At 39.2% G+C, this 14,608-nt stretch overlaps 2 protein-coding genes across 2 annotated transcripts; one reads left to right on the top strand and one right to left on the bottom strand.

Moving 5' to 3' along the window:
* Positions 1 to 398: 398 nt before the first annotated feature.
* LOC108958866 lies at positions 399 to 3,996 on the top strand. Its single transcript, XM_018871716.2, has 3 exons — positions 399 to 2,164; positions 2,477 to 2,577; positions 3,059 to 3,996. Exons 1-3 carry the CDS (start codon positions 2,067 to 2,069, stop codon positions 3,358 to 3,360), a joined length of 501 nt encoding a protein of 166 aa, XP_018727261.1. The 5' UTR covers positions 399 to 2,066; the 3' UTR covers positions 3,361 to 3,996.
* A 797-nt stretch (positions 3,997 to 4,793) lies between these two features.
* Positions 4,794 to 7,058, bottom strand: LOC104432538 (non-specific lipid-transfer protein 1-like). Its single transcript, XM_039308819.1, has 4 exons — positions 6,661 to 7,058; positions 5,451 to 5,542; positions 5,306 to 5,371; positions 4,794 to 5,183 (listed from the first exon to the last, which is right to left on the bottom strand). Exons 1-4 carry the CDS (start codon positions 6,948 to 6,950, stop codon positions 5,173 to 5,175), a joined length of 459 nt encoding a protein of 152 aa, XP_039164753.1. The 5' UTR covers positions 6,951 to 7,058; the 3' UTR covers positions 4,794 to 5,172.
* Positions 7,059 to 14,608: the final 7,550 nt, after the last annotated feature.

Here is a 14,608-nt window from a genome sequence, read left to right as displayed (position 1 = left end):
TAAAATTTTATTAAATAATAAACCAAACTAATATACCAAAAACACTTAAATATCCAAAATACGTAATAAATATAAATACTAAATACATATTTATATTTATTGAATATGAATTACAAGGTAGAAAGAAATTCAAATATATAAATAAAAACGATTTTTATTTTATTTTTTAATTCTCTTTTTTATATTATAATTCAAATATTATTTCAATTTTATTATTTTAAGAAGTTTCATGTTCGATAAAAATAATCTTTATAATATGGATATTAGAAATCCTATTTACATCTATCTCAATATCTCATCTTCTTATGAGATACTCTGATATTTTTATGAGATTTATATCCTTTCAAATCCGATTTTATCCTATTTTCGATAAGAATCAAACACATGATAGGGCTTCTCTAGTCTGGGACAATGCTATAGCCCCTCGATACTAGTTTCTTCTATGGCTCATATCCAAAAATCGCCTTCCCACTCAGGTGATGCTTCTATCCTATGTTAGAATTGATTTTAACGTGTGTGCTTTTTGTAATGAAGTTCCAGACTCCATCGATCATCTATTTTTCGGGTGCGGCATCTCGGCTTCTCTGGCCTTCTTTTGGGCCGCCAGGTGTAATCTCCCTTGGAGGAATAGATGCTGGAAAGAGGTGCTCCTCTGGGCCAAGAAATTCTTATCTGGGATGGATTTCTACCATAAGATTGCACGCTTCTCTTTTGGAGCTTTGTGTCATCTTATATGGAAAAAGAGGAATGCAATCATCTTTTGTGGTGAATCTTTGGTGATTCCGGCTCTCAAAAACCACCTTCTCAAGGTGGTTAGAGATAGAGCCATTACTTTTAGCAAGGTTCCTCCATCTCCGAGAAATAGAAGACTTCAAAGAGGCTGGGGTCTTGATCCGGCGATCTTCTCTCCTTAAGCCGTCTTTGCTTTGTTTCGCCTTGTGGCTATATTTTGTGGCTTCTCCGTTTCTTTGCTTTGGCGTTAGGACTGAGGTTCGCCTTGGCTGTTCTGTGTTTGTCTGGTTTCTAGTTGTCTTCCTTGTACCCTTGTGGTTGTTCTTCTAGCTGGTATTTGTTTTGCATCGGATCCCCTTCACTCTTACATTGTTCGTGAGAGTGTAGGTTTTGGGACCGATCTTTTGTACATTTGTCCTAGCTCTATATATTTATTACCATTACCAAAAAAAAAAAAAAACACATGATAGGGAATTTATTGTATCCAGAATTTTATGTTGATTATCAAATGTATTCTCAAATGTATATGCCTAGAGCCATGAACACAAGGAAAACTGATAACGAGGGATGGTAACCGTTTGTTCATCCTCTCCTTCAGTTCAACTAACGCTTTGTAAAAGTGGTGCCCTTTTTGTCTCCCCCTCCCACAGATTCGTCGTCTCCGATAGTCTGTGGAAGAGAAATGTCTGTTTGGATCTGTGCATCGATGGTCTTGTCGTCGGTTCAGATGGGAATCCCGTAGATGCTTTCGGCGCTTCCATCTCTCTCGAGCATTCTGTTCTGTCGAACGTACTCTTAAATGGGTTCCTGGCATCCCCTCCTTCCATTGTTCCCTCTGGAGTGGGAGGCTGCTCTGGGCAACAAAAGCAACCCCGAAGTGCACATCGCCGCCCGAAGCATTCGGTGAAGATCGAACAAACCCGGAGAGTCTTCACATTACAAAGTGTTCCTCCATCTCTGCTTCACTCGTGAGAAGCATAATATGCAGTTTCCATTTTTCTCCATGATCTTGTTTGCGTAAAAGCCATAGAACTCAGTTTAGACAACAATGAGAAGATGCAATGTAAACAGCCGTTTTCCTTTTTTGGGGCTTTCGATGATTTTTGGACAAAGGGAAACCCTGAAGCTTTTGCATTGTTCCTTGCAGGAGGTTGTTCAGTTTTCCTCATAATGTAGACAGGAAAAATTGCATTGAACGGTTGTGACAAAAGAACAGAAGTTGGAGGATTGTGTTACCCCTTTTTTGTTATCATTTCACCCTCGGGGAATGACATTAGTGTTGCAATTTATTATTTCTCAGGCACTGATTTGGATGGAGAAAGGCACATAAAGGAATGGGAGATGTTCTAAGTAAAGCTGCTCATAGCGTCGGCTCTATCGTTGGAAATGCTGTTGCTGCCCCAATCAAGACCATTTTTGGCAGATCGTGCAAGTGCGTTCTTAATATAAACTTTGCTTCGTTGAGGAAGCTTTGGCGTCCGCCAATTACAACTCTTATGTTGTTATATTATAGTTCTTGTTCATGTTGTTATGTCTGAAACCATATAAGTCCATTCCTGGTCTGGTTTGCTTGTAACAAAACAAAGAAAAAAAGAAATAACAATTGTTTCTGGCATTTCTCAATATCTTTTACGGGCGATTTATCTTTCGCCTATATTAAATTCTTGAGTTACCATTCTGTTTCACCTCATTGCTCCCGTCTCCATATTTTCACCTAGTTTCACACTGTTTTCCAATGATGCAGGGAACTATGCTCGGGACCGTGGGATGTAGTTTGTTTTATCGAGCATCTATGTGTCACGAAACTGATCGAACTCTTTCTGATATGTGTCCTCTGTTACATAGGTAATGTACTCATTTCCCTTATTATCTCTCCGTTCAGAATGTCATTTCTCTCCGCTACCCACCCAGCTTCGCATCGCTAGGTGAAAATAGATTTGACTTGCGATCCAAAAATCGGTCCTTCAGTTCTTATTCTGTTGTACTTTTTGGTTGAGACTATGGTAAAGGATATATCCTGTCTTTTCCATATTGATAATCTCATCTTAGCATCCTACCAGAGAAATAATGGCGGGGTTTTTCCGGCGACGGCTTTCATCATTTGTTATTCTCTCAGATTCCAGACGAGTTTGAGAAAACTTTCTGCTTTTAAGATGTACTTATTGGCAGGATGCAATGTTTAGAGAACCATCTGCCTTTTCATTTGAAGCTTTTGCGAGTAATTCTCGCATAATAATCTTTTACATTTGATTAGGAACTAGGAAACACTATTCGTACAATTTCATGATCGGCTGAAGGGTTTTCGTGTTCGTGTGATGTTTTTCAGCTCTACTATTCCTGTTTCTGTTGTTCAAGCTGGGGATTTGCCAGTGCATAGGGAAAAGCCTCTGTAACATGTGCTGGCTTGCATGCGAGACGTACTGGCGTGCACTCGGGCACATTTGCTGTTTCATGTGGTACAAGATAAGCAGCACTGAGCGGGTATACCATGGGCGGCGCCGCTTCCAAGACTTTGAAGCAGAATATAGCCTGAGTGACATAAGTTATGATTATTCGAGTCATCATCTCGGCACAAGTACGAAAAGGATACTACTCAGAGAGAGGACGGAAGGCCCTCCTTTCATATAGCAACTGTAGCCATTGGCACCATCGCCATCACTGCCCCAGCCATGTAAAGCTGAAGTCTAGGCGCGTTTCTTTCACCTTGGGGAGAGGTTCACAAAGATCAAGGATTTCAAGACATCATCAGATAAGCATGGTACATACTGAAAGAAGAGGCAGAACTTTTAAGCGCCAGAGGGTCCGATGACGATCATATTAGGTGCAGTAAAAGAGAGATTTGTCTACCGATGTTTCATCTCTCTTCCGATGAAAAAGAGAGAATTGCGTTGACCTGAATAATCTCATTGAGGACAGCAGTCACAATACAGAAACAACAAGGTATTGTCTGCTGCAAGGTTTTTGCATAGGCTTTAGCTGTGTGCATTTATGAGAGAGAGAGAGAGAGAGAGAGAGAGAGAGAGAGAGAGAGAGAGAGAGATCTTTGAGGCCCTAGCAATGGCCAGATCCTGGTGAGCATTTAGATGTTAGATGAGGTTCTCTTTGCAGTGATCAAATTGCTTATATCCAAGTTACCAATGATATGTGTTCGGCAAGTATTTCCTATCTGCATTGGCCATGAAACTCCCCAGGGAAGTTTGCACAGGAAAACCGATTTTAGAGGTGATCAATCTAATGGGATAGACATGGACCTGTCCGACTATGTACGCCCAAGCTTTTGGTTTTGAAAATGTTTAGTATCAACAGAAACTTCCATTGTTCTTTCGACCTGCCAATATTTACCTAGAGGTCTGGATTAGGTCTGGATTCATGGTAAACAGGATCTTCTTGCCATCGAATTCGCAATGATAAATGTGGTGTTTTGCATAGATTTACTGTGAATAGATTGACAGTAATCAAAATGCTTGTTACCCTTTTATTACACTGGGCATGAGGACTGAATTTAATGGAGTGTGACCACACTTACCACCACCAGAAAGAGGAAAAGAAGGAATAGCCAATCCGCTGCGGCTCATAAAAGAAGAAAAATTGATTGAATGCATTCTCTTCATACAACACTTGAATTTGAAGCTCTATCATTTCAGCAAATCTGGTGCGACCATCTTTTATAGTATAGTATTCTTCATATATATCTTTCAGATCTAAAATTAGTATGTTCTATACCTTTTCCAAGTACCTGATAGTCTCGCTATGACTCATTTGATGTACCGTTCTCTTCGTGGCTTATTCTTTAGAAGTAGAGATGGCCTCATGCTAATGCCTCAAACTATTTCTAACTTTTAGTGGTTATTGCAGTCTCTGAATTGCATTTAACAGTGCAAAGCCTGCCGTTAAGCACATCCGATTCCAGTGAAAAGGGACAGAATCCATCATGCAAGAAATCCGAGCACATACTGGGAAATACCCCAAAAAGGGAGATTGAATTGCATTAACGGAAAGATGTCAACTATAAGTAATTGTCATATGTGAAGAAAGAGGGGCACAGAGTTAAGAGCCTCAGCTGTAAGACATCTTCTCATTTATCAGTTCCATTTCCTAGTTTGAGTTCTCTATTGAATAATCACAGAAGGAAGAAAAATCGTAACTAGAGAGAGGTGTCCTCACACTGTAAATCCACAGTACGTCGGTAGTATTACTCTCTTCTGTGTCTGCAAACTTTATGAACATGTCGGTCGTGAGTCTGTAGTAGGCACAGCAAGGATTGTGCAAAAAAATGTACAGAGAATTATGACATCACTGCAGATAGAGTGCCATCTATTCGCGCTTCTCCTCCTCAAGGTCTTCTCCGAGTTTGGCCACACTATCACCTATCGCGTTGCTACCACTTGTCAAAGAGATGCCCTCCTCACTGTCTTCATTCTCTTCCGAGTATGCATATCTTCAAGTCATACCTGGACAGGTCATATAGAATCTATGCTTCACAAAAGACAATATCTCACCTATGCTTTACAGAATTCGACTTTTTAGCTTCATAAAGTCCATTAGGTAATTGAAGTTAGAACATAGCTCGTACTGACTGCCTTGTTTCTGATATCATCACCAACATTTTCTCCTCTTTCAGAAGATGTTCTCTCAGCAACTACACAGAATCAGAAGACAATCAAATTTTTCACATAAGAGTTAGAAAGAGTGAGTTTTAGTCAGCCACAATAGCGCACCTGATGTTGCAGAGATTCGCTGGGGTTGGGTACAAACAATCTTACACGCCTCACCCTTAAGCCCACATCGAGTCCAAAAGAAACTGAGGGACCTGAAGAATTCATGCTATATTTAGTCCTCAGAATGTATTGGAAATAGGTGTCTTCCTTTAGCAAGGAGCTGCTTCTTAAGTTGTATAAAGAACTTGAGTAATTAATGTATAAATAAAAGCATCCTCTTCGACCTCACCAAGCCACCGCTAGGTTGGCCTCGCCATGGCCGGGGCAGCACCGCCCTTGTGGTGGCCTAGTGAGGGCTCAATTGAGCCTTGGCTGGGCAAGCTCGGTCTCGTTAGATTTGGGCAAGGTTCCAAGGTGAGGCGGAGTCTCGTCTAGTCGTCGTGAAGGCTCACCTTCGTCAAACCACCTGAGGGCGATGTCACCTAGCCATGGCGAGCCCGACCTCGCGATGGCTTGGTGAGGTCAAGCATTGCCAGCAGTCGAGTGAGCTCGGCCGAGCCGAGCCTAGCTGCTAAGGAGGCTCAACCAATGAGGCTCGAACTCGCTAGAGGCTGGTGATGCTTCAATGAGGTTGCTAGCCAAAGGATGAAGGAAAAGAAGAAAATGAATAAAGAAAAAAAGAAAGAAAGAAAATGGACTTGATTTTGGAGTTGTTCCCGAGAACAAAAAAATAAATTTTTTTCTTTACTTCTTGATTTTTGTTCTAAATATATTTTTGAAAACAAAAAAAAATATCAAATAGATTTTTTTTTTAATATTCTTGGAAAAAAAGAATAAAATAGAGCATTATTTAGTCGGTTACCAAATAGGCCCTAAGAACAAGGGAAACGAAACATAATATAATTTCCTTCATTTATATTCTTATTAGTACATAGCACAAGCAAAGGATGCTAGTCATCCATAATCGAGTTTAAAAACCTAGTATTGGTTCAGACGTTCATTTTATTCGAAGCTACCGACTCTATCTCCAAAGCTGAAAAGTACCCGCATGATCCGTTCTCACTTCACATTGCAACAAAACATCTAACAATGAGCTTCACAACTATAAACTTCAAAGAAACACAAAACAAAAAACAAAAAAGCAAAAGCAAAAACAGTCGGAAAGTATGTGTTATATGATGCATGTATCACGTGACATGTTATCATATGTGATCAAGAAAAAACAAGGTTTTGTTGCTCCTTTTGACCACGGGCTAAAAGAAGCACAAACTTGCTGCAGTTCGTGCCGGGGCTGATTTTGTACGGGATGCTGACCCCACACTTCTCGGGAAGCCCAGCGACGACTCCGTAGTTAAGGTCGGAGATGCTTCCCGAGACCGGTTTCAAGCACTCGCAAGTGGCTTGGCAGTCCGGCATGGTCTGAGCTGCCGAGTCGAGCGACTTGAACCCGTTGCAGCAAGACGCCGGCATGGGTCCCATGTCGCTCCTCATGTAGGGAATGCACGGGGCCTGGCTGCATGTAACTGCGGCTCGAGCCACCGGAGCCACCGCCACCGCCATGTATGCGAGCAGCAGACAAGCCAGCTTCAACAATGCAGGCGGGCCATTGCGAATTCTCCGAGCTATATAAGTGAGAGCTAACTTTTGTGGAGTATATGAAAGCAATTGCTCTAGCAAATTGGGTGAGTCTAAACGTGACTGGGTTGGTGAGTTTATATAGAAAGTGCGGACTGGTTGAACGTTCGACACGTGTCGCAGGAGATTGAATATTCGTTGCTTGTTCCGAGTGGTGAGAGAGTAAATTGAACGTCTTGACTTCATGCAACCTCGTGATGCTGAGTTATCTGGGTTGCCGTCATGTGAGAGTAAATTGAACGTCTTGACTTCATGCGACGGCTTAGTCTTCTGGGTTGCCATCATGAGAGAGTAAATTGAACGTCTTGACTTCATGCGACAGCTTAGTCTTCTGGGTTGCCGTCATGAGAGAGTAAATTGAACGTCTTGACTTCATGCGATAGCTTAGTCTTATGGGTTGCCGTCATGAGAGAGTAAATTGAATGTCTTGACTTCGTGCAACCTCATGATGCTTAGTCATCTGGGTCGCCCTCGCCCCTTTAACGGTGATTCTTACTTCTTCGAATAAGACTGACATTTAAGCTATTGTATGATACATAAATCATGTGAACTAATATCATTTCTATCATTAATTGTGTGACCTTCATTGTGGACTCCACATGATCAACAGTCTAGATGGACTTGATCTATATGATCTATAGACCATGCGATGTTTTTTCCTAGAAGTGGGCGACCTAACTCAATAGCGTAGGCAATAAGCTACAATTTTAGAAAGGATGATATGTCCCAAATGATATTGGAGTCCATGTTTCAAGATCGAATCTTGACAATTCGCTCCATAACTTATTGATAGCAATAGTTTATTTTGAAATAGTGGATTATTCGATCTGGGAGTTTGTTTATTTGCATTACTTACATTAAGGTGCGTGTGCGGATGCATTAGTGAAGCATAGTCTTGCATCGGATAACTAATTTAGTATGTACTGATGGATGAAGGCGAGTGTTGTAATGTAGCATCAAGTTACTAAATGGTGTGCCAATACATGGTGTGGGGACTCGCAATAATGAATGTTGTGTTACACAACCACTTCTTGGAATTTTTAAGATTTAGGTTGAGACGTCTTGATATTAAAGTATCTCATATAGCGCTTCTCTATGAGATTCTTCTCGGCCTTTTAGAGTTTCTCTCTTCCCTCCTTTTTTTCATAAATTAAATTAATCTACCTCATAACTATTGTGAAACATCTAACAATAATTTCATTTTTTTGAGATTAATAGTGCGTAATTCGCCTTAGTTACTACTTTTATACATGTTTGCAAACGTAGGGATGCTTCATGGAGGATCATTACTTTTACGTGGTGTAATGTTGTGGTTTACAACACTGACGATTCGTCATTTTACTGGCAGGAGAAGGCATTCTCTTCTCTTGCTGCTGTTACATCACGTGAACGCGACATGTGCAGAAAAATCAATAGATAATGATGGAGAGTTTCGAAATTCCAACGCAACGGGTGATTGGAATCCTTATCACACGCTAACATGAACGGTCGGTATTTTGAGTAATGGAGGCATGAAATATGTTTTCGCATGGGCGCACGCTATGTATTCCATTTGTTATTCGCCCTTCAAGACCGCCCTTCTAGGGCTTTATGTTGCGTGAAAAATAAAAGATTCGAAAAATATTATCCTTAAAATAATCACTTTTATTACTTAAAGTGATTAGTCAAGTAAGGGCGTGCATGTTTATGTTTTTTTTCTGTTCATGAACAAATTTTCTGTTTTTTCGTTCTCGGGAACAAAAAGAACAGAAACACATTTGTTTGCGTTTTTGTTCAAAATATGTTTTTGTTTCCGGAACAAAATTGGAATGAAAATAAGAAAAAAAAAAGTTATTTTTTTGTTCCACAATTCTCTCTTTTCTTTTCTTCTCTTTTCTTCTTCTTCTTCTTCTTCTTCTTCTTCTTCTTCTTCTTCTTCTTCTTCCTTTGAAAGATAAAAGATTTGAAAAATATTATCCGGCCCGTTAAAATAATCAAAAAAAAAAGAATATAAATTTACTTTTATTATTTTTTATTCTTAAAAGTGATTAGTCAAGTAATTAGTCAATTGAAAATGTTTTCATTTCAAAATAATTTATCATTTTGGTGAAATATGACAATACTTCTCATTTTTCACAAGCGATCATTTGTAGAAAACATTTTATGAATCATTCAATTTTCATGAAATAAATGAAGCCTAGTCTTTAGGATAGGAAAATGGGATATGATGTAAATGGGGAAAAGTACCAAAAAATTCTTAAATGTATTATATTAATATCAATTTAGTCCTAAATTTTTTAATTGAACTAATTTACTCTTAAATCTTTTACATTTGTATTAATTTAATCCATTCGGCTAATTTAATCTTAGACATTTTTAAATTGTTGATATGGACATTGGTCATCTTATTGACACAATTAGCGTTGATGTGGGCATTTTATTTAATTTTATATATTATTTTTTTCGATTTTTTATTAGTTATTTCTTTTCTTTTCCCATTTCCTTTTCTTCTCTTTTCCTTCTTTTCTTTCCTTGTTTTGTTTTTCTTTCATTTCTCTTCCCTTTGCCGGCCCAGCTGCCGGTCTCCACGATGACCGACGGAGGCCCACAGCCACTGACGAGGGCTAGACGTGGTCACCTCTCACCTGATCCAACGAGGGGATCCCCGCCTAGTCCTCACTAGAGGCCAGCGAAGAAAAAGGAGGAGGAGGAGGAGGAGGAGACAATATAGTAGATGAAGAAGGGTACGGGCTAAAACCAACAGATCCATGCGAGCCATTTCGAAAACTGCCACTAAGCCTCGACAGGCAACCGCATCGGGTTGAACGAAAGGAGCCGTAGCCATTTTTATAGGCAAAGCCCGAAAGCTCCAGATTGGCAAAAGGAAGGGGAAAAGGGGGGATTGAAATGGTGGGTGGGGCAATCAATCGCCATAAATCTTGGTATCCACTTTGATGCAGAAGAAGGCGATGACGCACGACGCAGACAGCCCACTCCTCTCGGTCTTCTCGTCATCTTCTCGACGATGCAGACCTCAGCTAGGATGTCCTCGCCTGGGCGAGGTCCCTTGCCATCGCCCCTCGCCCCTCGCCAGTCTACGAAAGGAAATTGAAAAAAAAAATAGAAAGAAAGAAAAGAAGGAAAAAGAAGAAAAAGGAAAAAAGAAAAAGAAAAAAAAATTAAATAAAATGTCCACTTGAAATGCCATCATTTTCCTGAATAAGGGCCTAAAGTAGCTATAATTAAATTGATAAATTAAAAATTTATGAAAAATTCTAAAAAGGATATGAAGTGTCCTTATTTTTTCAAATAAAGAGCGCGCTTGTTTTAAATAAGGACCTTGAAATGCGCATCACTTTCAAATAATGATAATATATCTTATTCCAAATAATGACCTAAAATCGTTATATCTTGTCAAATAAGAGCAATCAAAGAGTGTTCTCGTCATCTGCCATTTTCCTTTTCTTCTTTTTTTTGGTTCTTCTTCCTCTTCACTTACGGCTGGCTAGCCACTAGTGATGCCCATAGAGGGGCTAGGTGAGGTGACCCTCGCCTTGGGAGAAGTCGCCCTTCAGCCATCCGCAAGGGCTAGGTGACCTCGCTTGTCCCAAGCAAGAGCTCGACAACACTCGTTGGCAGTCGGCAAGGGTCGTTGCCCACTAGCAAGGGTGGTCAAGCCCTTGCTTGGGGTAGGTGAGGCCGACCTTTGCCAGATTTGGCAAGGGTGGCCTCGCTTGTGGCTAGCAAGGGCTCGTAGGCCCGCCCTCGCTCGCCCTCGCCCTTGCCCGTCATTGGCCATCGTCGATCGCTTGCAAGCACTTGTCGGCCCTTTCCAATGACCTTTGTCGACCCTTCCCTTCTCGGTGGCTGTCGACCAACGCCAAAAAAAAGGAATAAAAAAGAAAGAAAATAAAAATTTGGATGAAAACGCCCTTGATCGGTTAGAAAAATTAGCTGGCGAGTGATCGGTAAGTTCAGGCCCTTATTTGAAATAACTAAGGCCACGTCAGGTTTTTATTTGAAACAACTAAGGTCACTTCAAATCTTTATATGAAGTGGAGTCCATTTCTCGTCATTTTTTTTTAAGAAAAAAATGGTGTTTGAGTCTTTTTTTGAAAATTTTCCAAAAGTTTAGGATTGAATTGGTATCGACATAATATGTTTATGATTTGTTTTTTTTTTTTTTTGGCACTTTTCTTGATGTGGAGGGGTTTGAACATGGGACACGTGTATCGGGGGAAGTTGAGTACAATCGGTTGGTCGTTGCAATTAATTAAAGTAATTAATTCAAATGTTTCAAATGAGGCCACTTGATGATACTTCGTGATCATAATTCAGGTGGACCAATAATTGTTTTTTTTTTTTTTTTTGCAAGGTATAAAAACCAAATCTCGATTATTCATGCTCATTTTTATACATTATTCTTTTGCAGTTCTCCTCAACCTTAATCCATTTGTCGATTTAATGCATTGTCGTTCTTCATCTGATTTGCATGCGAGAGGAATATAAACCCATCCCTTGTAGTACTCCGATGGTAGGTACATATAGACTTAAGTCGAGAAAGTCATTTGACCTTTTCGAAATGTGATGTTCATAATGGTGGGTATGGAGATAGACGACCCAGTTTTACGAATGATAATTTCCAAATAAGAGTCGACTCGAATGTCGCAGGGCGAAACCTACATGCAAGTAGAGCGTGCATGATTGCCAGTATATAATTAGACACTGAAAGGTGATCACATCCCTTCACAAAATCCATGATTTGATGATTAAATCAATTTAGGTTACTTTTGATCATTTGAATTTCTATAAACTTAAGTCGAGAAAGTCATTCGACCTCTTTTAAAATGTTATATTCAAATTGATTTTTACTAATGCTAATTTCCAAATAAGAGTTTGGTTGAACGATGTAGGGCGAAACTTGCAAGCAAATAGAGCATACATGATGGCTAGTATATAATTATACACCAATAGGTGATTGCATCCCTTCACAAAATCCATGAATTATGATTAAATCAATTTAGGCTTCGTTTGGTCATTTAAATTTTTAGTCAGGATAAGACTAGATATAACAAGATATGAAATCTATAGATTTTTCTATCTTATCTACTATTTAGTGAATCATAATAATAAAATTGGATATTTTCACATCGATTATGAATTTAAAAAATTGCACAAACACAGATTATAAGAATCTATCACGACACTTTTGCCAACTTTATTTTTATTATTTTTATTATATTATCATTTTTCCCTCACATTTCTATTCCTTTTTTTTTATTTCTTTTTTCCCATTCCACTATTTATTCTATACTAATATACCTAAAATATGTAATAAATATGAATACTAAATATATATTTATATGTTGATATTTATTATAAGGTAGAAAAAAATTCAAATATATAAATACATATAGGAACAGATAAAAACGAAATTATTATTTTTTGCTATTTCCAATTTATTTTATATTAGAATTAAAATATTATATTGATTTTATTCATTTAAGAAGTTTAATGTTCTATAAAAAAATATCTTTTACATTAAGAATATTAAAAATGCTATCCACATTTATTCTACCTTTCCCGATATTGGGATATATTTACGAGAATTATATATCTTTTTATATCCAATTTTATGTTGACTATCAAATGAAGTCTCAATTGTATAAGACTGGAGTCATGAACTACAAGAAAACTGAAAACGAGGGATGATAACCGTTTGTTCATCCTCTCTCTAGTTCAACCAACGCCTTTCAAAAGTGGTGCCCTTTGGTCTCTCCCTCCCACAGATTAGTCGTCTCCGATAGTCTGTGGAAGGAAAAAAGGTCTGTTGGGATCTGTGTATCGACGGTCTTGTCGTCAGTTCAAATGGGAATCTCCTAGATACTCTTGTTGCTTACATCTCTCTCGAGCATTCCGTTTTGTCAAACGTATTCTTAAACGGGTTCCTAACGCCCCCCTTCCATCGTTCCTTCTGGAGTGGGAGGCTGCTCTGGGCAACGCACGCATCCCCGGAGTGCGCGTCGGCGGCCGGAAGTATCTGGTGAAGATCGACCACAATTCGACATTTAGAGTTTTCTACATTACAAAGTGCTCCTTCATCTCTGCTTCGCATTATAACATCCATAATATGCAGTTTCCCTCTTTCTCCACGATCTTGTTTGGGTAAAGGCCATGAAACTCAGTTTAGGAATTGATGATATTGTGTAACGTAAGCGGCCATTTTCCTTTTCCGGGGCTTTCGATGATTTTGGGATGGCAAAAAGCTACGTTCCTGTATGGTTAATTGCAGGAGGCTGTTCAATTGTTCTGATAATGTAAACCAGGAAAAGTGGCAATGAAACGTTGTGAAACAAAGGAACAGAAGTTGGGGAATTATTTTGTCCCCTTTTTGTTGTTATTTTACCCTCAGAGAATGACATTAGTGTTGCACTTTATGATTTCTCAGGCACTGATTTGGATGGAGAAAGGCACGTAAAGCAATGGGAGATGTTCTAAGTAAAGCTGCTCATAGTGTCGGTTCTGTTGTTGGAAATGCTGTCGCCGCTCCGTTCAAGACCATTTTTGGCGGATCATGCGAGTAAGCACTTTCTTACTATAAACTTTGCTTCATTGAGGGAGTTTTGGTGTCTGCCAATTACAACTCCATGTTGTTATTTCCAGTTCTTGTTCATGTTGTCATGTCCAAAAAATAAGTCCTGGTTTGGCAAAAACCTCGAGAACAATCTGCAGCACAGAGCTTGCAACAATAAAATAACTGTTTCTGGCATTGCTTGATATCTTTTACGGGCGATCTATCTTGTGCCTATATTAAATTCTTGAGTTACCTTCCTGTTTCACCTCATTGATCTGGTCTCCTATTTTCACCTAGTTTCCCATTGTTTTTCAATGATGCAGGAACTATGCTCAGGACCGTGGGACGTAGTTTGTTTCATCGAGCATCTATGTGTCACGAATCTGATCAAATTCTTGCTGATATGTGTCCTCTGTTACATAGGTAATTTATTCATTTCACTTATTATCTCTCCATTCAGGATGTCATTTCTCTCCTCTTGCCACTGAGTTTCGCTTCACTTGGCTAAAATATTTGATTTGCTAGCCAAAAATCAGTCCTTCAATTCTTGTCCTGTTGTACTTTTTGGTTGAGACTACGGTAAAGGATACATATTGATAATCTCATTTTAGCAATTCTACAAGAGAAGTGACATCGAAGATTTTTCCAGTGACAGCTTTCATCATTCGATATTCTCTCAGATTCCAGATAAGTCTGAGAAACTATCTGCTTTTAAGATATACTTATTGGCGGGATTTGGTGGTTAGAGAACCATCTGCCTTTTCGTTTGAAGCTTTCGCCAGTAATTCTTGCATCATAGTCTTGTACATTCGATTAGAAAACCAGGATACAGTACTCCTACAATTTCATGATTAGCTGATGTCTCTTTGTGTGGATGCGAGGGTTTTCAGCTCTACTATTCCTGTATCTATTGTTCAAGCTGGGGATTTGCCAGTGCATAGGGAGAAGCCTCTGTAACATGTGCTGGCTCGCGTGCGAGACATACTGGCGCGCACTCGGGCACATTTGTTGTTTCATGTGGTACAAGATA

The sequence above is a fragment of the Eucalyptus grandis genome, chromosome 1, assembly GCF_016545825.1.
Source record: "Eucalyptus grandis isolate ANBG69807.140 chromosome 1, ASM1654582v1, whole genome shotgun sequence".
NCBI lineage: Eukaryota > Viridiplantae > Streptophyta > Magnoliopsida > Myrtales > Myrtaceae > Eucalyptus > Eucalyptus grandis.
Note: the sequence above shows the minus strand (reverse complement) of the source record. Positions and strands in the feature narration are given on the sequence as shown.